The sequence below is a fragment of the Melanaphis sacchari genome, unplaced genomic scaffold (genome assembly GCF_002803265.2).
Source record: "Melanaphis sacchari strain LSU unplaced genomic scaffold, SCAv2.0 Contig132_pilon_pilon, whole genome shotgun sequence".
In the NCBI taxonomy this organism is placed as follows: domain Eukaryota; kingdom Metazoa; phylum Arthropoda; class Insecta; order Hemiptera; family Aphididae; genus Melanaphis; species Melanaphis sacchari.
This window is the reverse complement of record NW_020270545.1, coordinates 491513-517038: the sequence shown is the minus strand read 5'-3', so window position 1 is coordinate 517038 and position 25526 is coordinate 491513. Positions and strand designations below refer to the sequence as shown.

The 25526-nt window shown below is 24.8% G+C and overlaps 1 protein-coding gene across 6 annotated transcripts; it reads left to right on the top strand.

Moving 5' to 3' along the window:
- The first annotated feature begins 3653 nt into the window (after positions 1 to 3653).
- LOC112591366 (E3 ubiquitin-protein ligase TRIM33-like) lies at positions 3654 to 24634 on the top strand. 6 transcript variants are annotated; one of them, XM_025335171.1, is made up of 17 exons: positions 3654 to 3804; positions 3870 to 3937; positions 5983 to 6103; positions 8429 to 8481; positions 20286 to 20443; positions 20514 to 20692; positions 20758 to 20850; positions 21437 to 21585; positions 22071 to 22181; positions 22246 to 22440; positions 22501 to 22625; positions 22692 to 22789; positions 23054 to 23177; positions 23264 to 23414; positions 23474 to 23669; positions 23731 to 23877; positions 24329 to 24634. In XM_025335171.1, the coding sequence occupies exons 5-17, from the start codon at positions 20299 to 20301 to the stop codon at positions 24431 to 24433; spliced, it is 1818 nt and encodes a 605-aa protein (XP_025190956.1). In that variant the 5' UTR covers positions 3654 to 3804; positions 3870 to 3937; positions 5983 to 6103; positions 8429 to 8481; positions 20286 to 20298; the 3' UTR covers positions 24434 to 24634. The 6 variants fall into 6 exon arrangements, with proteins under 6 accessions (XP_025190956.1, XP_025190958.1, XP_025190953.1 ...); XM_025335173.1 differs by having other exon boundaries at positions 5764 to 6103; positions 20526 to 20692; XM_025335168.1 differs by having other exon boundaries at positions 5764 to 6103.
- The last annotated feature ends 892 nt before the right edge of the window (positions 24635 to 25526 follow it).

Genomic DNA, 25526 nt, shown 5'->3' with positions numbered 1-25526 from the left:
GTACAGATTTATAACTACTGTAATGAGTTAAAAATATTATATATAATTATTATTAAGAGATAGTATTTTAAATATTATTTATTTTTTAATGTTTTTATCTCTAACTCATCACTTGTAAGATAAATTAAGGGGTTGGGTAAGAGAGTTTTTCCTTTTGAATAAACTAATGTATGGAAAATATCTATTGTATGAATTTTCACTTACCTTTCAAATGATTCGAAATGTGAAATTATAATGTTTGATGCGACTTGATGTGATGGATACTGGATAACCGGGGTGGAAAGTGGTGTGCAAGAATATTATATTCAACAACTCGAAAGATATTAAAGTGAATTAAATTTTATTAAACTTGTAATAATTTGACACAGAAAAATATTATACATTTATTAATATAGTATTTGGTAAGCGACTGAGCGTGGAATTGGTTGTTTTTTGCCCTTTTATAGACATAATAGGCCGTCTTTATAATAGAATTTTGAGATTGCGGCGTTGCTCATTATCAGTATCTTATTTATTTAGTAGCTCATATTTGTACAGCTGCAATGATTGTGATTATTTCTAAGTCTAAGAATAATTTAATCTTATTGTTGATTAATTTAGTTCATAATAATATATATTTTTTTTAGTCTATGTTTGTGCAGCTGTACAGATCATTTATTATTTATTGTATTAAATCCAAAAGGCATATCAATGAATAAAGATATATAATTTTCTAATTTATGTTTGTGCAGCTGTATGGATATTTTATTAACATTTAAATAATGATATATAATAATGTATATATCAATATATCATTATTCATTACACTATACCTAATACAATACCTAATGCTAGGATATCCAAAATGACTAACATTGATTGTAAAATGTAAATACAATATTTGTATTCATAATCAATGGTTATTAACTATTAAGAAAATAATTACAATAATTATTTAATATAAAATGTGGGTAAATAAGACTTGGGTAGATAACATTTATCCGAATTATTTTTGATATAACTTCTGGGTTTCAAAAAAATATTTCATGTAATAATACACGATTCGGTTACTATAAATTATAGAATAATATTATTTAACTATACACATTTTACCTATTTATTAATAAATAAAAATTTACTAATAAATAAATTTTTTATCTTCTTAGTGAGTATTGTTATATTCCGTGGTATAGCTGTCAACGTCGTCGCCTTTTTAAGGTCCGAACCGGTCTGCATAATCGCGCAGTGTATTGAACTTTTCGACGACTCACTTCTTCTATAATCTATAAATTATAATCATTAATCACGAATTTTGTCGACACCGCGTTCGCTCGTCAATGTCTTAAGTTCGTCTCTGTTAGCTTTTAAATATGGGGGTCTTGTCCATTTTCGCGCCTTTGCGACTTACCGCAAATCGTTCTAACCCATGCGACATATATCGTCAATCACACTTCAATATTGTGCGTGAAGTGCGCACGTCGTGTCGTGGTCATTGGTCGTCGTATTCGGTTGTCGACATACCTTTGGATTCAGTGCGACCTATCGTAAACGTTCCGTGAAACACGCATTATTTTTCGTCACTTCCGATTGCATCTTTAATATGTTTTAAGTAATGTGAGGTGCGAAATCATGTAGCAGTCGTTGGAATATTATTATATTCCATTATTTAATAAATTTATTTTTAAATTCGCGATACATATAGGTATCTAATATATAAAATTCTCGTGTCTAACAGAAAATGTTTGTTATTTAACTCCTCCGAAACTGTTTGACAGATTTTCACGAAATTGTGTGTGTATAGTGTATATTCAATAGGTCTGAAAAAATTATGTAAACTATTTTTCATATTCCTAGATGTAAAGGGTGGCTCTCCACAAATATTTTTTTAATATTTAACGTGTAAAATCATAATTATTATTATTATTTTTTTTTTTTGTTGGCTGAAAATAAATAATAATGCGCAACCAAGGACACTGTTTATGGTCAGTTTCCACATAATAATATACAAATATTATTAAATTTAGTTTAACTCTAATAACAGAATAGTTATTAATTCTTTCTTCAATCTCATAAATTGATAATATGGTAGTACAATATTAAGCACCTACTTCAATGTGATCAATTTGTATGTTTTGTTCAATAAACAATTCCAGCAAGATACAATGGGTCTAATTTGGCCCGTCGAAGGACTAATACTACAGCAAATAGAGATTTGCTATGGTTTACTTATCGGTTCGGATCCAAATTTTAACCTTTTCCTGTAGTCAATTCGAAAATTTAATTCATGTTTTAAAATGACATCGTTCAGAGAAAAGAAATAGTTAAAAATAATGCTCCAAATGATCAATAATTTAATTCAACATTCAAAATCAAAGGCCAAATTTATCATAGAAATAATTTATATGGCAGAATACGTTTGCATTGAAATCCTCCGGTAAATCATATACTTACTTGCCGAACGGTCGATTTCGGGAGTTATAATTTATGAAATTGATGTCACAGAATAGTAGACGATATTAGAAACACACATCATTGTAAAATCAATACGTGTGGACAGAAAAAAACACATAATATAATTTAAAAGTTTTAGGTATTCTTCACAATAGCAGCTTCGCCTAAGGAACATATTGCTTCGTTAATTTCACAATCATGATTTATGAAAGTTGCTGGTCCCAACCATAACTTAATAATTTCATTGGTATTTTCTGATATCACGATTGAATAATCTCGAATACCATTTGGAAAAAAAAGACGACTGAAACCGTTGTCATTTGTCCATATAATTCGTTAATTTTTGTATATATATATTATATATGTCAAGTGTCGCGCTGCCATCTGTCAAATCGCCATCGACGTCGATTCATGTATATCTATATAATATATCATTCATATTATATCTATATTTGGCGATCACACGGGTCATTGTCTGTGCTTGCCCATCAATTTGGACTGCCGGGCGCCGGGTAAAATATCGGTAACGGCCGTGAGCAGCAAATTAGCCGCCGCTGATATTATCGATCATCATCGGATATTGATAAGTTTTATCAATTATCATCATATTATAATTTTATTTCGTGTGAGTATGTGTACTGTTGTCTGTTAACAGATGTCTTGCAGTTACAGCATAAATTATATAGATATACTTAATATCAATTAGTATTTAAATTTTAAATATTATACATTTATTTCTACTACATATAAATCGCTATTTGGTTTATTATATTATAATTCACCCTTTTATTGATTCTTGTTATATTATATAAACCTTGTGTTTTAAACCGTTTTAAAGTGCGAGTTGTCGAGTCAACTGCCAGGTATAAGAGTCTGACAGCGCACAACAATGAGTAACAACTAGGATATAATGAATAACAATACCACGGTCGAGGAGTATTTATGATTTACTTTAAACTGTAGTAAAAACTCTATCATATAAATAATATACAATAATATAATACGACAAATCGACAAAGTACTAAATGGGCTAGTGAAAACTTAATAATGAAATTTCAAATGGTCATCACTTATCAGTCACAAGTAGATAACAGTGGAGGTACCTTCACCGACCGACACGTATCGGTACGTAAAAAAGATAAGAAAAATTGTAAACACATGCAATATCTTGTAGGATTGCACAGAGAAACGAATTTTTTGATATGATAAACGAATTATAGTTATTAAATCTTAACTAGGGCCTAGGCGTAATAATAAAAAAAAAAAAAAAAAAAAACATTATGTAAAAATTTAATTTATTCAGTGAAAAGAAGTTGAATATTAAAGCAATCCGTAAATGGTGTTTAATCTTTAAATCGCATACATAGTGTTATAGTAAGTTAAAATAATCATGATTTTTGTAATTATTCTCATCATATTATATTTTGTTTTTAATATAGGTGTACATTAATTTTTTAAGATCGCAAATTGTGCTTCCTATCATCATCCACGTAGAAATTTAACCAAGGTAATATAAGAAAGTTCTTACTTACAGCTTATTGATTAAAAAAAAGTAATCAATGAAAATTTATGAAGAAATTATGTATAGAAAGTTATTTTAAGCAATAGCTATATCGTTTTTATAAATTTTAATTGTTTTAAAGTACAGTAGAACCTTAATTATCTGGGGTAATGATGGGGAGAGGGTCACACGGATAAATGAAAATCATGGTTAATTGAGACTTTTTATAATAATGAAATTTTTTATTTAGTTATAATTAGAAATACATCGGTACAATTTTATAATAATGAAATTTTAAAAATTTTGATTCAATTGTAATTAGAAATATACATAAGAAAAGAAGACGCATACATACAATAAATTTTCGGAAGAGTGGGCATGGTTAATCGCAAACATAGATAATCAAGTTTCTACTGTATATTAAACTATTAATCACTCCTTCATATTTATGATCTCAATGGCACAATATAAATTTTAAATACAAATCAATATTTATGATAATTTATTTTACAAAATCAAATGATAATTTAAGATAGTATAGTTTTGCCAACATGATTCATCATGTATTGGTTGAAAAGACAACAATATCAAGATTTATGGGTATCAAATATGTTTTATTTTTTTCCATCTATGATTTTAGCAATACATTTTTATTAATTGATGTTATGGATTAAAAATTATGTTAATCTTAAATATCTTGGTGTGAAAATGATTAATTAATAATATAAGTTATTAATTTAATACAATTGTTTCGAACATAAATAAAGAAAAAAAAATAATAAATAAATAATTATCTAATTAAAGATAGGTTAATAACATTAAGTAATAAATTTATAGTTAATAAATAATAAATTTAACTATAAAAGTTACAAAGTTATATGAATAACTCAAACATTTAAAATCTAAAAGTAAGTTAAGTTAATTATTATTTAGTTACCACTTGGGTCACACACTTATACATAAATCTTTTTTTTTTAAATATTAATTAATTATTTTGTTAAAAATTCATCCTATTATTCCTTTGTAACGTCCCTATATTACACCTTCGTATTACCTAGATACTGTAACAGTATAAGAAATTATTCATTTGTATTTACTTAATTATTAGATCATGAAAAATTTAAATGATTTTAAATTTTAACCATAGAGTATTTTTAATTCAGATTTATACTCTAAGAATGATTTGATTTTACAATGATATGTGTTTTTTATTTTATGTTTTTTGTTTCTCTTATTAATTTAAGTCTATTAGATATTTTGGGAAAGTGAAAAATGAAAAATGTCCACCATTTTTAAAAATTGTCAAAAAAATAGAAAAATAAGGAAAAACAGAAATTTTTATGCAAAATCAAGTTTTAAAAAAAAAATTTATTTTTCTTAGTATAATTCCAAAACAAAAAACTGAAGATAGATGAATTTTTCATTGAATGTTTATGCTAGCATTTCTAATAAAAGTGTAACTTTAAAAATATTTTATCTCTTTTTAAACTATTTATGGACATTAGAATAAATTCATTATTTTTAATTATTTCATAGATATTGTTAAATTTTAAAATGTAATATAAAGTTGAAAGTAGTTCATACTTCATACTAAAACAAAACATATTTAAGTACAATTTTTTTTTTTTCAAACAAATTTAGACAAAATTACATACTTAAACAATGTATAATTATATTATTATTTTATTGCAATTTTTAAAAATTGTTTGTGTAAAACTAAAATTTTAAGTGTATTATGAATTTTACTACACTCAATGACATTTTCAAAATACATTTATGTAGATTAATTTTTAGATGTTTTTAATAAATACATATTCTATAACATATTACAGCATTTTTAAAAGCATATTTTGAAGATTTTTTGTGCATATAAATCGGGTCCCTTGTCATGACATTGTATGATTAGGTAAACAGATTGATCATTAAAAATGGAATCCTTTAAGATAAAATAACGATTGTAATCGTTTATCGTTACCACACTGAAGGTATAATATAATGTTTTCGTATGAAACACTAGCGTATGACCTCTGTCAAATCTGTTTTTAAATAAGGGTTCTTTGGTTCTTAACCAGTAGCGTCTTAAGTCTTTCATGCGCTCAGAACGATATGGGCATTTTGAAATTTGAAAATACATAATATGATGATCAACCTCACCACTGTAGAATCGCACAGGTAAGCCCGCCGTCAATAACTACAGTTATCGGTACTTATCGTGTTCTGTCGGCGGTTGGTGCTCGCCGCCGTGTTTACGGAACGTTATAAGCAGTGCTTGATTTGGAAAAAAAATAGAAGGGAGACTCATCGGATATTTGATAAACGAGTGTTCCACACAAAATTAACCGTCACATTACCGTGGGGGCAAATAGAAGGGGTACGCTAAAAAAAAATTAAAAAAGAAGGGGGACCCCCCCACGACCCCCCCCCCCAAATCCCGCACCCGTTCCAAAGCGAAACCAAAAGAGGATAGTAGACCCACCCCCCCGCGGCGGGGAGGAAAAACGTGGTCCCCCCCTTGTATGTACGTGGAGTGTTGAAAAAATACGTTCAGGCTGTATACAACCGGATCGCCGTAGTCAATAAGCGCCATGACAGACCTCATGGCAGCATAGCATACCTACGAAAAACCAGCTGTAGCATATTTACGGGAAACCAATTGCAGTATTTTCGTACACAAGGTGGATATATAAAGGTGTAAAAACTTCGATTAAAAGTTGATTGAAAAATGTACATCACTTGTGATTTCCACCGGGAGCGTTGCCTACCCGATTAAGGCTCATAATGTTCATATTTCTATACGAAAATACGATGCTCGATGCTTGCAAAGCCATAAAAAAATAATATAACAATTAAATTTAAATAATGAATAATTTGGATGAATTTTGATTAACATATATAAAATAATTAAAAATTACAATTTATTGTAACCATTGGCATAATAAATATAAATTAAAGGAATTGTAAATTTGTTATTTCTTCGATTTGCTTCCTTTCCTTAGTCTCCTTGACATGATATGTTTATTTTTGTACAAACATATTGTAGTTATTCTAGGTAAGGCATAATATTGAAAATACTAGGTATTATTATAGGTATATATTTAAAATATTACTCAATAGAAATATCTCTAAAATATTTAATATATGTGTATAATGACAATATTTACATCATATTAGATATTCTATACTCTTTTGAAGTTATTCATTTAAGTACTTTGTACCTATATAATATACTCATTGAAATTTAATTTTTTTTATTAATCAAGTATGCCTCTTAAGTGTTTTGTGCCTGGGTGTAACTCTGGGTTACCCAAACAAAATCAAATATTTAAACAGCAGGGAATAAAACTGCCTTCGGTATTTCATCCACTAAAGGTAGATATTTCTTATATTAATTAATAATTAATAATTACCTATTAATTATTATATTATTATTATATATTATGTATATTCAATGAATAATTCATATGTATATTTTTTTTTTATTAAAAAAAAACAATTTATTAAATAATACAAATACAAGTAGGTACAAGTATACTGAAAACAATTTGGTTTAACTACCATCTTTAAGCTACCTTTCTTTCTTTTTTAAAATATTATTTAGATAATTAAAATATGACAAATGAACTAAATAGTCAACAAATTTTTGATCAATACCTTTTTTTTTTATTATAATTGACTTTTAGATCATATCGTATAGATTCGTGTTACTTTTATTCTGATCAAATTTTGAGTGACTTTTTTTAACATTGTGGATATGGAACATTATTCTATAGTTATGGATGAAGTTAACATTACTGGAGTCCCTTCCAAAGTTGGCTGTCTGGAATATCAAAATGAATTAACAAAACATGTTGTTAATTTCTATTTGAACACCAGAATGATATTTGCATGCACAAGGCATAACGATCAAATATCATATAAGAAAAATACTATTAAAAGATTAAAAAAAATATCAAAATTAATATAAATAAAAACTATTAGGTACCTACTTACCTTCTTGTAATTGTAAATGTTTTTCAAATTATTAAGATATTATATGCATTAAAAGTACCATATACACATATAATACGTTTAAAGTTACACTATTTAAAATAAAAAATATTAATTATATTAGGGCGTGAAGTCCATAGCACTTGTAATTCCTAAATATATTATGAAATAAGAAAAAATAAATCCAAAAATGTATTTCGCGCCATACAAATTTAATATTTTTGAGCCCTCATCGGGTAGTCAGTGCTCCCGGTGGCAGTCTCAAGTGGTGTACTTTTTTCAGCCAACTATTATAATGATACAAGATAGGAAGTGTTTACACCTCTATATATCCACCTTAGTCGTCCATTTTTCCTGAATTTTTGGGCATAGAGTATTTTGCCATATCTCTACTGTTTACTATCGGTGTTGTAGCTGACTGAAAAGTATTTACTCCTAGTGGCTAAGAAGTATTAACATTAGTGAACAAGTTATTTGAAGTTTAAAAACTTATTAATATTCGTTTTACAGTTGTGACTGCAATTTATAACTCAAAATCGTTGATTACGCGCAACCATTTCAAGGTAAAAACATTTTAATATAATAATTATTTAAAAAACCGTTTTATTTTGTAGAAATGTATTTATGAAACGATCTTTTTAATTATATTATTTTCCGTGTTCTCGAATGGCAGTAACATTACAAGTAAGTAAAATTCGATCGAGGACAAATTTATGCGCTTGTTTTAATTTTGGACGCTGCTATTTTGACGCCGCCGTTTAGACGCGAGAATAATATTCAATTTTAATTCAATTCTTTTACTTTTACACATACCTAATACCAGTAATACCTATAATAATAATATAACAATATATAACATATTATACATATAACATTTTAGTTTTATAATGATATTAGGGATTATCCATGAAAACTATATTGATGTTGATGAGAGGGTTTTAAAAATAATTAGAAAATTATGAATGAAGTGAAATTTTGTTATTTTGAGAGGAGATAGCCCAAAATATTTTTGTACAGTAACAATTACATTTTTAATTATTATATTTTCAGCAACGTTTTTAGTTACACAAATATTTGAATAAAAAGTATGTTTATAAATTATAATGTTTTATACTTATTTCACTCTTTTTCTTATGTTAATTGTTATATTATTGTAATACATATTGGTATGTAATATTAATATGATTTTGTCCTTGCGTTCATTTGTCTCCATTTGAGTTAGATTTTATACATTTACTCCTAGTAGTGTGTTCAGATTGACTTGTCTTTCGAAAATTTATTGTAGTCATATGAAATTTGCAAGATTCCTGAGGTATACATTTTTACCCTTTTATATCTATGACATATTGACAAACATTTAGTGCTGGTGTTACTTAATTATTTTGTAGTATAGTTAATAAAGTTCAATATTGTTAATAATGATTTATATTAGTACATATATGTCATAAACTAATAAAATATTTTAGATAACAACACTGTACACATACAGTATTCCCAAGAATTTTAATGGGGGGAAGGTAATATTTGTTATAAGTAATGATATGTTTAAGTGAATTGTGATGATCCAAAGACAAAACTAGCTTATAAATGTGTACATACATTAATTAGTTCACTTATTGAATAAACTTGCCATTTCCAGCGAATAAACAATGCATATTGAAATTTTAGTTTCCTTTAACCTGATAATGGACATTTGAAAGCCGGATTTGGATATCTATTTTTGTTTAATAAATCAAACTTTTCTTTAGAAGTTAACTAAAATATATAATATTAATAAAATAACTACAATAGCATATTTTTACAAACAAGCAATACATTATTTTTAATACCATATAGCATGATGAGCTTGCCAAACACTACTTATAGGAGGTGAGAAATTAAATTATTATGTAAATGTTTTATTTTTAAGCGATCAAAAAAATTAAATAATCTTCTATAGGCAAGTTTATTTTTATTAAATCTTGAGTGGCTTTATAGCTCTTAAAATACATTTACTCAATAACTTCAAATGGTTATCAAATTTTCTAACTATTTGGCATCATTTTAAAAGTTTCCGTGCATTACTTTGTAATTGTCTTATAATAAGCTTATATATAAAAGCAAAAATATTTCTTTTTCACTCAAAATCTAAAATTAGCTATTAGAATTTAAATAAATATACTTATAGTACACTTCTAACTGTAGTATATGTAACTAATTTAAACAATATATTTTTTATCCAAATTGAAGATTTCAAAGTTTAATTTATTTTTAAATATAGATAATTTATTAACCAAAATTATTAGAAAATGTATATATTTTAAAACATTTTAAAAATTGTAGAGTAAATGTTAGAGTTAATGTATAAAATACTTAACAAAAATTGAATAACAAAATATTTCATAAAATAATGTAAATACATTTTTATTTATTGTGTATAATGTTAGGTTAAAAAAAGTTCAATAATGGTATTTTAAAATTGAATAGGTAAATTGACGTTAACATGTACAAAATATAAACAAATAATCAATGTTCTTTAATTGTATAAATAAAAAATAAAATAAAAAATGATTGTAAGTTAGTGTTATAATTATTGAATTTGGTTTAGTTTGAAATTTTGTATTATCTCACACAGTAAAAATAATGAGTATAAGCTATTAATAGAATATTACCTATAGTTGTATTATGATCATACTGAGATATATAAGAATAGGAAATTTACTGGTTATTGAAGTAGTTTATAATTTTATTTATGTCTGATCAGTGATTACTATCAGGGCATTATTGAATAATATTTGATGATTTGGATAAACTATCGAATAGATATTAGAATGTTTTTAACTTAACTGATTAATAGTTTTTTAATAAAAACTATCGAATAGTCTGGTAAATTATTAAATAGTTTGGTGGACTATTTGAATTGCACTATCAAATAGTTTTATTTTTTCAAACTATTTGAACATTTCAATTTTTAAGAAAACCATTGGCGCTTATGAAAGTGCCAGGTGGTGCTTAGGACCCCCGCTTATATTTTGAGATAAAAATATTGTTTAAAGTGTAATTTTGCGTTTATAAAACTAAGTTTATTGAATTGGCATTGATAATTCACTAATGTCATGGATGTAATACTTTATATATATATGTACAATATTGGTTATTTGTGTTTGCAATGTTAGTATGTTTCTTATCTAGTATTTATAACAAATTTGGATTTTGAAAACAGGAAATAAACATCATAAATTATTGGTTCATCAATATTTAATTAAAATTTTTTTTTACAGTTTGGTTTTAATAACTAAATGTTAAATAGGTATGTTTCACAACATAATTTAGTCAATATAATGGTATTTAAGTGGTGATGTTTTTTGATATTTAAATTTTAAACTTTTAACAAAAGTGTTGTTTAAAAAATATATTTTTTTTGTTGGTCTACAGAAAATTTGAAAATAGAAGTTGTAGCAATTTTCTTTAAAAATTAATAATTATATATTAACAAGTAAATAAAGATACTGTTCAAAATTATGCTTAAATTTAAAGAACTCTAAAATTTAAATCTGATGTAATTCCTTCCAAATCCATATATAAATAATAAAATAAATTAGTTTAATTTTACTACTAATAAACTAAATAATATTAGCTATTGGGTATATTGATTATTGAGTATGATGACAATTAACAAATTATCAAGTTAAAACTTATAACTATGTTTTGATAGTTTATTTGAATAGTTTTTAAATTTAAAATAATTGAAGTTCGATTAATTAAAAATTATTTGATAACATTTTTAAATATAATACATTAAAATTATTTGATTAACTGTTCATATAGTTTTCTTATTAGAATAGTTATGGAATGACTATTGAACAGTTCGAATAGTGAACTATTAAATATTATAGTTTGATAACGACTATTCAATAGTGCCCATCACTAATTACCATGAACATATTTATTATTTAATTTCTGTAACCATGATATGTAGTTTGTATAGTGAATGTTTATAACGGCCAATGGCTGCAGTGCCAGTCTAGTACCTTAAGAGCCTTGGATGCATTTCTTCAGAAGGGCTTCCCAAAAATATTATTATTTTATTAAATAACAAAATAGTGCTTATAAGTAATGCAAAATACTATAATTTTTAAAAAATACTTTATTTAAAATAAAACAACAATTAAGTTAAGAGCCAAGTTAAAGTAATTATTTCTTATTCTAAAAATTTTTTACATAATACAAATAATACTTTATAATATTATACAACTTAATATTTTTAATGAAATTTATTAAAATTCAAAATTAATTGTACAATTAATTTTTTTTTGTATAAGTAATTTATTTAGTAGACTAGATAAGTTAGTAATTTTGTATCAATTAATTTATCTGAGTCAATTAAAATATCCTTTGATGGACATTAGCATCAATGGATTAAGATGTTCTTGGTGTAAAGAAAACTGAAATTATGTTTTAATTATTTTCAACTATGAAAATATTATTTCATAGATAGTCTGTGTTGATGGTAATAGCAAATGAAATATATATAATGTGAACAAATTCACATTATATATAAATTAGAATAGATTAGTATGACAGCTCTGGGAGAAAAATGAATGCACAGTATAGACATTTAGTGCATTTTTTACATTTAATTTGTTCGATGGGTTTAACTTCAATATTTCCTCTTCTTCAATATGTATAATTTTAAAAGATTTAGATTTATTATCATGAAAATCATTTTTAGATACTTCTGGTATAAAGTTGCTATACTGGCGAGAAAACTGTTTTAACTCAACTGCAATGATCTCTTGGGCTAAATCTGCTAATTTACATTTTGTGTTCAATGAGTCTTTGGGAAATTATTCAAGTTTATTAATAAAAGAAAATATTTTAGGATCTAGCCAATTAAAATCTTTTAATAACATTTTATCAGGTACAAATCGTGTTTTTATGCTATTCAGAATAGTATCTACGATGGAATAAGTATTTGATTTAAATTTTGTGTAAGGTGTTATAATTCTAACTTCATCTGAACAATTTTCTTCAGAGAATGTTTATTTTTTATTTTTGAATATGCTTAATAGGAAGATCTTCTTGAATATTTATCAGGCTTTCTTTATAAAAAAAAAATTCATTTTTTTGGGGCAAAGAATTTGCATTTTATATACTGAGAGTTTAGGTAATTTTCATTAATTTTTTTATCAATTTTCTCCTGTAAAGTTTCAATCATATTCCAAGCATATAAATAGTCAATTGATTTAGTTTGCAAATACACTGATATGGGACTTATTATTGCATATAATATATCAAGCCATAAATTAGCAATTAATATTATTTCAAATTTTATCAATTAATTATTAAAGATTTTGCTATGTATTCAGTTTGAACATTGAAGTTATCTTTACAGACTTCAACTAAAAACTCAAGTAAAGTGACAAACTCACTATTTTCAACTTAATTGTTATTTTAAATTATCTATACATCCACGATAAAAGACATTGATTTTTTTTTTTGCTTTAACACTTAGTGGCACTAATTTTTTATAAATGATTGAGTTTTCCATGTGCAGAATGTTTCTCTTCTATAACACTTATCCATGTTGTCATTCACTTATGAGAAGTAGTTAAAAACATTACTGATTGTTCAATTAACCCAAATAGTTTTTCTGCCAACTGTGAATTATTTGTAGACTCACTCATTACCAAATTTAGAATATGGCCAATGAAGTGAGTATATTCAATATCTGGATTGATTTTTTTTTAGATATACTTGTACTTATATGCTTGTAATCCATGATATATTCTCTTCATATTGGCTTCTCCACCAAAAGAACATGCCACAATATCTTCAAGTAATAGTTCATGAAGTTTTAAATGATCTTTTTACAATTTAAAAAGTGCTAACATAGATCTTACAAATTACTAAATTTATTAACCGTTCTTGTATGATTCCATTGAAAATATAATGAACACAAACTGCAAGCTGATCCATAGTGTTCACATCTTGAGTACTATCAATCAAGCTAATTGTTTTACATTCAACAATTTCTTTTACAATTTTTCCTTGATTAGCTGCTTCTATGGACATAATTCATTTTTCATTTACAAAGTGTTTTGATAAAAATGTTATCATCTTCAGCTGTTTTGTTTTTGCTTGTTTATGTCACTTAGTATAATTGATTTATCTATGTGTTGCCCTAGAATAGTATACTTTGCCATAAGTTTAACAAATTCTAAAAAGTTTCCATGGTTTAAACCATTATCAGTTAATGAATGAGTAGCTTTTCACGATATGATATACCCTGTTGCCCAATAAACAAAATTATCAATTAAACGCTTTAATATTTGTCTTCGGATTTCTACTTGTTGGATCCTTTTTGCCATAACATCTCAATTTAGTATTGACTGTATATCTTTATTTAATTTTAAACGAATAGCTGTATTTGTAGAATTATTATGGAAAATTGAATTTTCATGGATCATAATATCACGATATAAATATTTATACTCATTCATATCCATTTCATAACCAGATATAAATTTATTTTCAATTTCCTCATACTTTTCATGCACTTTACATGCCATGCAATTGAAACAGTATAAAGAATTTTTATCCATACAATATAATACCCATTTTCTTTGAAAAATGTCACCATTTGGTAGCTGTTTAAAGTATATTCTTTTAAGTCAACTTTAACTATTCCTGATTATACATAAAGTTATATAGGATGCTTGTCAACAAAATATTTTTTGCTGTGATAGAATCACTCATTGAAGTAAAAATAAAATCTGAAGTTGTACAAACCTTAAAGACAAGAAATATTTAACTAAATAAATAATTCAATTTTATTCTTTTATATACATTTACTTTATGGTTCTTAATAACTTTAGAATATTGAGAATATCGAGTATTTATGTTTAGCTCAAAAGCTTTATTATACGTTAAAAACAATAAATAAATAAATAAAACTATAAAGATTGATTAAGGTATTAGTTTGTTTATTATTATTAATTATTGCTAAATTATTTAGCTGTATTTATTTAAAGAGAATATTAATATCTTTTAGCATTTTTTTGATAGATTATTTTAAACAATCAAGTAAATTATGCAATTAATAATATATTTAATAATTAACTTATGATTTATGAAGAATTTAGTAAACATTTAAAATTTATACAATAGATGCATGTAAGGTATTTTAATTTGTATAATGTTTTATGTATTTCAGTATAAAACAAATCTATAGTTATTTTCACTTATGTGTAAAGTATATGTTGCAGTTATATTTATCTAGTCTTAAATTTATAGAATACAAATGATACATTTTTTTTTTCATCAAGACGTTTTAATTTTATAGATTATGTGAATATAATTTTACCATTTGTGTCTTTAATATAACTAGCACATTCACTGTTTTTAGTGTCTTCAGGAAATTCAATAACATTGTTTTCTGCATGAAAAAATATGCTAATAAGCAAATTACTTAATGAAAATAAATAAATATATTTTTAATAATAATTTTACCATTTGTGACTTCAACACAATTATCACATCCACTGTTTTGAGTGTCTTTTGGACATCTGATAACATTGCTTTCTGAATAAAAAATAATAGTAAACTAATTACTTAATGAAAAAATAATTAATTTTTGTTTGATTTAAAGAAGATTTGATTTCTAATAGCAATTGTTTATTTTTCTTATTACCTTTTTCATTACCTAATATGTAAACATGTTTCATATTTGATTATTGAATTTTATTAAATTAAATAAATAAATTAATAAATATTTTGATATGTAAAAGAACCCCATTCAACCACATAGAGAAACAGAAAGTTTAAAATAATAATATTATAAGGTGCATGTAAATTCCATTAATAAATAAATGAATAAGTTGTCGCTCTACATTAAAAAACCGATGTACAATGATGAATTTATCATTTTTGGACATTGTCGAATACAAAAAAAAGTATGCTCAAGGCTCATACTTATATACTATAAAATTGCTTCTAATAGTTTATTAGTTTATATATATCAGAAAATAATTGAAATAAAGCTTATTTAAAAAAAAAGTATCAATACTAGAGTATTATCATTAATCATTGATTATAAATACTTTTTATAAACAATGATTTTATTATAAACATTTAATGTTAACTAAATATTTCACCCAAGATTATCACTAAAAACCATAAGTGATAAAAAAAAAACAACAAAAAATCACGAAATAAGTAAAAAGTGAATCACAAAAATTAATAAAATATCATGGGTAAAACAAAAACAAAAACTTAATAATCATTTGTAAATAACTTTGTCATAAAACTATAAATATGTTTGAATTATTTTCACCTTAGTACTACCTATAATAAATATGGACACAACTGATGCTTATACGCCAAAAGCATCTGCTACAGATGAAATTAGATCTGAAGATGTAGAAAACATACAAAAAGATAAAGAACTAACAGTAAATATCATGTTCGATTTTCTATCAATTTCATGCGCAGGGCAACGTGTTCGGTCAAAAGAAAATAAGATATCTGTTCCTTTGACCAAATAATTAAAGGATTCTAAGGATACCATTCTCAGTATTCAAGAACAAAATAAACTCTTGGCTACAAGCATGAAAAACCTGAGTGAAGAGGATGATATTGACGTAATTTTTGAAAGGATTGCAATGAAGGTTAAAAAATTGTCTCCGGAATCGATCAAAGAATTTAAGCTTAGGACGCTTATGTTGATCACTGAAATGAATGACAAATATTCAATTTTTCAAACACTACTATAAGTTTATCAAGTATCATCAGACTATAACAACATATTGTACCAATATAAACTGAGTTCACCTGCCAACTCATACAGTACCTCAACATCGTCTTGAGGGATTTTATCATTCAGTTACAGCGATGGGTCTAATGTTTAACCATTGGAATTTTTTTACTTATAAGTTATAAATATCTGGTGCTCATAGTATATGTGTATACCAATTACTTTTTATTTCATGTTTAAAGAGTTGCCTTCAAGAACAATAATGCTAATAATACTAACTTTATAATTTTCAGACGTTTAAGACTTGTATTTTAAAACTAATTTGTAATAATTCAGAAGTTTGTTGATTTTATTTATAAACATTAAATTTACTAAAAGACTGATTTAAATTAAAATATATTTTGTTATTATTTTCAAGAAGTTATATTACCCATAGCTTATTTTTATATTTTATAATATTGTTTGAAATAATAAAGTATAAGTACGTTTAAATATAAAAGTGAGAATTAGCATCTAATGAAATTGTATATTTATCTTATAGTATATTATGGTTCTTTTGATTATAAATAGGTATAGAATAAATGTTAGAAATTAGAATCATTTATAATAATTAAACACATTTTTCGTGGGTAAACAAAAATATTTATTATAAGTTTGTAATAACAATTACGTATAATAATAATGACAATATAGATAATAATAAATACTATAAAACTATTAAACTCATATTCGCTACGTTAAAGCTCCTTCTGTACTTAAAAAATAAAAATCCACTTTCATTGGCTAAAGACGAAATGTTAGCACTAGGAGGTTCTTCTGAATCCAATTGATAAAATATCTTTCCATTTTTTTTCTAAGGATGCATCTTGTAACATATTATATAAATAACATGTCATAATTATTATCACACGTTGTTGTATTTATATAAATAGGTTGAAAAAAATACTCTGGATACTTAACTTAATAATCCGAAAGCACTCTGTAATTCGTCGAGTACGACTGAGTCGATAATTGAATATTGCTTTTTTACTGTCTATTTTAACTGATTTTTGCGAAAATGTTTGTTCAGTCTTAAAGCGTGATCACTGTATATGACGTGTGGCACTTTTATGTCAGTACTAGGAAGTGCAGTAAGTGCACAATCCGAAGGGAAGCCAAATGTATAGTTCAAAAATTGTTGCCCCATATTCAGTTTCAAGAAAATGCCTCTATCCCTTCTTTCCTTAACGATCCAACATCAATAGCTATACATTTATAGTTTGAGTCCACCATAAACAACAAAATGACAGAAAAACATTCTGTAAAATTAGAGAAGAAGGAGCCTAAATTACTTGGATATTGGATTCTAACGCGTTTTTCGTCAATAGCTAGTACTCAATTTGGAAAGTTCCACTTCTGATAAAGACTTCTCTAAGTCAACTTTACTGGGGCTAGGTAAAAATAGTGGCATTAATTTTTGTTTCATAACTACTAAAATTTCTCTTACTATAATGTTAATATAACTTTGGGAAATGCCAAAGAAAAGGATTCTCCTGTTGCCAGATACCTAAAAAAGAATAAGAAATTTTAATCAATACCTAGTATACTTAAAAGACTATAACACCTTGAGGTAGTAATTTAAAATTTTATGTAGTTATTTTTTGTTACTTAATAATATTATTCGAATGGCATTGAAACTTTTTAAATATGATATTATATTTCATACACAGAATAATATTTTTTATGCAATATTTTAAGATTTATAAAATAGTATTCTAGATTACTAACCAGTGTTGGGAAAAAATAACCAAAAAATTATCTAGATAAGATAACAGATAATCCATTGAAAAATTATCTAGGTGAAATAATAGATAAAACTTAAAATATTTATCTAAATAATAGATAAAAAAAATCACTTATCAAGATAAAAAAACAGATAATTTAAAAAAGTTTCATAATTTAAAGCTTGCATTAATTGTAAAATGGCAATTTTTTTATAAATAAAATAATATTAAGTTTTAGGTTTTGCCATTATGATTTATTTCCTTTAAAGTTATTTTTATTTATTTTCCTAATTTGGAGACAAAATAAGTACGATCTCCTTTTGTTTTTTACTTGATATCCAATAATAATTTTTAACCATAACCATTATATTATAAAACCAATTTTTTTTTCTTAAGATATTGAGTTTTAAATCAATTTATAATACCTTATATTAAAAGATTGATAGTAGATCCAGGTGTTTCAGGAAAAATTAGTTTAGCCAGTCCTAGTTGGCCAAAGCTAGGGTCGTCTGCTATACCATTGAAATCATCTTCATAAATTATTTTACCGCGAAAGTAAGAAAAAAAAAAAATCAATAATGAACATCGAATTAACAGGCAATAATTGCGGATTAACAATGATAGAAATATAATATAGAATGTCGTATACTCGTATGAATCTATATTCATACGTGGATACTAAAAATTATTGAGTTATTATCAGGGTTCGGAACTTATAGCGCTAAAAAGTACTAAAATATGTGCTTATATATGACCCGATAAACTTAAAAATATGCACTAAAAATAAAAAATAAAAAGTATTTAAGAATACATTAGCAAAAAGGATTTATTTTATATACATATTAAAAAAATTGTAATTTAAATATAATTTTTAATTAATTAATCCAAAAAATAAAATGACATCTTAAAAAATTGGGTTTTGAATGTCCTGAAAAAAAAATACACATTTATATTTAATAGAGGTAAATATTTACTAAAAGTTTGTCGTTAATAAAATGTTAACTTTCGTGATCGCTTTGAACTATAAGGTATTTTCGAATGTTTTTGAACTGAAAGGCTCTTATATTATCGACTAGAATATACTTATCAGTTATCTATTTGCAGAAAATGAAGGTTCCACGTCGACGGAAGTAATGGGAGCATATTTAAAAAATACTAGATTATAAGTATGATAAGTACCTACGCATATCAGAATTTTTCAATTAACCATTTCGGATAATTACACGGTTTTTTTATTTGTTGAATATTTATAAATCTCGTTCATGTGCAACATTTTTGTGAATGTTAGCTACACAAATAGTATTACTACATTCAAAACAAATTTTTAAATCATATTTTGAATCAATCGATAATAATCGTTAAATATGCGTCAGTATAACAAAAAACAAAAAAAAAATAAATATGCAAAAATCTTTAAATTATGCAAAAACCTCAAAAACATGTAAAAACTCTCAAAATATGCGAAAATATGCAAAATAAAATTTTTCATAACGAATCAACTATTCACAAATAATATTATTTTTATCAATAATACTTCTAAAAATAATTTTTATCCATAATGAAAATTTAAAAATTAAAACTTATAAGTAAGAATTACGTGTGGAAAAGACAACGGTCGTTATTGGCTCGATTCTGTTTTGTAAAATTAAACTAAAAGAGTGAGATAAAATTATTAAATAAATCTATGGCGTCTGACGCTACCTAGAAAACAGGGTAAACGCAGCGTCCAGACGAAATGCAGCGTTTCGTCGAGTCTAGACTCCGCGTCTAGACGTTGAAGGAAACCGTACCTTTACACTATTTTCATTGAAAATACCTTAGTTAATTCGAGTAAAAAAATTAATATATGAGAAAATGTTTTGCATTTCAGGTCTAATAAAATAATGAATCCAGGAAATAAAAATATTGACCTTTGGTCAATAGAAAAATGTGTATTTTGTAATGGACGATTAGAGAAAAATTCAAAAATCCTTAATTGTCTTCATGGTATTTGTAAGGATTGCGTACCAGAAGATGTAACTGATTCAGGTAAAATTAATTTAAGGTTTCATTATACAATATTATAGAAAGTTTAAAAATTGAATTATTTTAAAATTAGATAAAAACCTAGGTATACTATGTAAATGTGGAATAGTGACTATCAGTGAACTCATTAGTTACCCAATTGTGTCATCAGTTGAATCAACAGTTGAAAAATGTTTTGAACAAAATTGTGATGAAATTGCAAACAAAATCTGCATATCTTGTAATAGCTTGTATTGTAAATCATGTTCAAAGGTACTTTTAAATTTCTTTTATATTTCTATATTTCTTTAATTTAAAATATGTATTTTTGTTTATAGATACATCTAAATATCAATCAGGATCATAAACCTATATTAATGAAAACTTATCCATTGAAAGAAGAATTTATTCCATGTCCAGAGTGTACTGAAGTGAGTATTAAATTAATTAAAAAGTATTGCATTATTAAATAAACTAAATAAAAGGGGGGTAAGTGGATACTGCTTTGCTGTACAATTGTGAGTCATGGGTATTTAATGATATATATAGGTAATTATAAACATAAAATGATTTCAAGCAAAGACAGTCTATGAGTCTTTAATAATATTACTAAATAAATTTCATATTTTATTTTTTGATATTACTAATAAAGTAATTTATTTTAATATTTGTTAGACGAAATACTTAAATTTGAAAATGTCATTACCTATGTGTATAAAATATAATTATTTACACTAAAGTTATATATCCCCACGAATAATGTTTTTTGAATCATAACATACAAAAAAAAAAAAAAAAATAATTTTTGTAAAATAAAAATATTCATTGCTCCTCTTAAAATCTAAAATAACATTCTATACTTAAATTAAAAAAAAATTGGGTTCTAATTATATTTTAACAAAATTTTAACCAATATTTTATGTATGTATTTATTTTATTATTTTACTTAATTTGTTTTTAGGTTGATATTTTTATAATTTTATATTTTTTTTATGTATTATATTTATTTTGTATTAGAAATGTATAGAAGTATATTGTCTAAGATGTTCAAAAATGATTTGTCCTCTTTGTCATTTAAATAAACACCGAAGTCATGGTTTTAAAATTCTTAAGACTATGGCCGACGAAACCAAATTAAAATTAAATATGGATCTACTTAAAGTAAGGTATGGTATAAAGAAATATTAAAAATGTTTAATATTAAATACCAATTAATTCTTAAACTTCAATAAACATATTGACATGCAGTGTCCAAACATATTGTTCTCAGCTATAAAAGTACTATTACATTCTTATGTCTATCAAATAAAATACTTATCTTACTAGTTTTGAGATTATACAGAAAAAATATAGCAATTTTATTTTTATTTTGGTATAAATCATATAAATTTTAAATTATTATTTCAAGTATTTACCAAAGTACTATTAATAGATGCTGTGTTTAGTTACCTTCATTATATGAATTTAAAATTTAATTCAATATATTTTTTTTTAATTCCAAATTATAGTTGCATGTAATTAAGTTTATCATTAAATAATAATATTAAAAAAAATTAAAATTAATTTAACAGATAGAGGTATTTTAAGAAATTAAAATGTAGTGAAAAAGATTATTGTTTTTAAAGTTTAAAATCTATTTTTTATTTTGCAGAAAAAATAACATTTTTTTAGATTCTTTGAATGAAAAATTAAGTCAAGATATTGAAAATCTGCAATTTCAGAAGGATCAAATTAATGAAAAAATTAATGAAGCTATGAATCTGTAAGTTATAACTTGTAAATTGTGTAATAAAATTCAAATGATTTTGTTCATTGTCTTGTTGCAGGTTATATCAAGAAATTTATAAACGCTCACTTGAACTAAAAACATCACTTGAAATACATTTCACAGATCTTGTTGGTAAAATTATTATAAATAAAGAAGTCCTTAATGATTTTAAAAAAGAAAATGAGTATTATTTTAATTTGACAAATTCTATTATTGACAATAATAAAACATTTGACATTGTTAAAATTTCAAAGTATGTTAAATAAGATAAATAAACAATATAACATTTGTAACAGTATATTATTTATTTTAGAAATGTCACAGATAAAATGACACTTTCTAGAAGCTATATTGATAATATGCCTAGAGAAATAGTAAGTTTTAATGCTAGTTTGGAATATAATAATCATGAACAATCCATAAGAGAATGTATTGAAAGTAAGTTAGTATACAACCGAGTTTATAAATTATATTAATAAATTATTATTATTTTTTTTTCTTTAGAATTTCGAGGAATTGGAAATATAACTTCAACACCAGTTGTTAGTTTACCAGATTATAGAATAATGGTAAATAATGCTCAACAACCTCTTCGAAAAAATGTAAGGGCTTAAAGTATTGCAATAATATTTTGTTTTTGTTAATGTATTCTGATAGTTGTTATCTTAATAGTATAATTTTAGAATGTATTGATTTTTAAGATTGAACTATAATTTTTTAAACAATTATGTTTATTTTGGTAACAATTTTATTGGCAAAAAGAACAATTTTGTTTTAATATTTTTTTTAGCTATCAAGTTCATAATTATTTATAATAAAATATTCAACATATTGTAGTATATAATTTTTATTAAATAATTTTTTAGCAACCTCTCAATTCAACTCCGATAATGGAAGAGATTAAACCAGAAATAGAAGATATTAAGGAAGAAATAGAAGAAGTAGAAGAAATGGAAGAAAATAATTTATTTAATTTATTTTCGCAGTCTGGTATAATATTATTTTTCTAAATTAAAAAACACTTAAATATTAATGCTTATGTTAATTATATTTTTTTTTTTAATTTTGTGTTTTAGATTCTGATAGTTCGGAATATGAACCACTTTTAAATTGTTCTTGTTGTAATCAATGGACTGTTGATGAACTACTAAATTGTAAGGGTTGTAATAGGTTTTATCATAATGACTGTCATATTCCTCTTATAGACAAGGAGCTTGTACCTGACAAGTAATTTTTTTTTTTAATTTTTATTTATTTATATAATTATTGTATCTTACCTTTTATAGTCCATTATTGAACACGTGGACATGTACTCTTTGCCAAGACATTTCATCTCATGTTGAAGTTTTACTTCAAAAGGATGTTACAGCTTATTTTGTCAGTGGTCATTCTGAACAAAAACTCATTGAACGCATATTAATGATGTTGTATTGTCAAAATGAAGATAGTGAACACTATCGAGAATGTTTGAATAGAGCAACTGTAAATAACACTATTGTAAATAAGATAACATTTTAGTAATACAAGATTATATGTGTTTTAGTATCCACATTATTATGAAATAGTTGAAGAACCTATATCATTGAATGATGTAAAAGAACGTTTTGTATCTACTTCATCGTATATATCACTTATTGATATACTTAAAGATATACATAAAGTGTTTAAAAATGGGATGGATTATTTTGATGTAAGTATTGTGGATATACAATTTTAAATACCTAATATTTATTCTTGCAGACTCCGTAAAAACATAGTACTACAGCATAAAAACTTGTTTCAAATACATTATATTTTTGTTGTCAACAATTAGTCATTTATTTACAAAGTACAAACAACAAATATTTCATAATTTACTTATTTAGTATATATATTTTTTATAATCTCTATTTTATTTTGAATTACTTTATGATGGTAATTATACATAGTTTTAATTCAGTGTTTGTATGTTGATAATTAAAATATTTTAATATATTTTTGAAGTTCAAATATATTATATAATAACTATATGCTTATACATTTCATAATTTATAGTCGCTGTATATATTTAAAAATTAGTTGGTATTCTTTATTAATTTGTTTAGAAGGATAAGAATTAAATGTTAATTTACTTTATTAATATTTCTATTATTTGTTTTTAGATGAATGATCCATATTATAAGTCTGCTTATGAACTTCAGCTTTCTTTCCATGGAATGGTAACTTTATGGTTACCAAAAATTGATTTAGAGAGTTTAGATGTATAAAATGTAGAATAAGTAATGTTTGAACCCACAGCACCCTCAGTGCGCTTCGGATGGAACAAAATTCACAGCCCTATCATGATTCAATGCAGTGGGCGGAACTTGTTTGATTTTACAAAACATATGCATTCTTAGTGCCTCCTTCATGTTAATTATTTATTTAGTCATATTATTGACAAGTCATCTAAATATTTTTTATTTAAATTCACCTATTATATTATGTATATATATATTATTATTAAGCTTTTTGGGATAATAAAATACGTAATAATTTGTTTGATTTTGATTATTTGTCAAATGATTATAGAAGATCAGGATATTAAGTTTTATATAGGTACATATTGTTATAAAGTCAGAAATTATGTTTAGCCTTTTTTACATGAAAATATTTATTCATAGATGCTTTGAAGCTTAACTGTACGCTAACTGACATAAGACTCGGATAGATGAATTAAACATAGGTAGGTGTGTTTAAATCAAATTTATTTTATTTTACTTAATATTATAATCTCAAATTAAATATTAAAAACAGAAATATAATAGACATGTATTAGCTTTAACCAGGAGATAAGGTGCAAGAAAAATATTGATTGATGTTGGTAGGTACTTGGTATTAATCAATTTACACAAAAACCAATTTTTTCCGTTCACATTTATTATTAGGCAAAACAAAAATAATGAACTTAACAAATAAACATTGTATAATATAAGTACTATAGTGAAATAATAAGTAGGCATATGATATTGGTAGGTATACATAATAAATTTAAACAAAAACTTAATAGTAGGTATGATTTATCAATACACATGGCACTAATGTAATTATGTTATGTTATATCTATTCTAAATAACTGCAATAAATGAAATATTGATAAAATAATGTTATGGATTTTAAATTTACCTAATGATAAATTGTAATAACGGTTTTAATTGTTTTCAATTTTTTTTTATGCGAATGGACATTATAACAACTGTTCACTTCACATATACAGGGTGCACGATATTATCGGTATGTATAGGCATAATAATGACAAGGTTTGAATGTTATAAATTATAATATTATGATAGCCATAACTGTAATTACCTATGTATATGT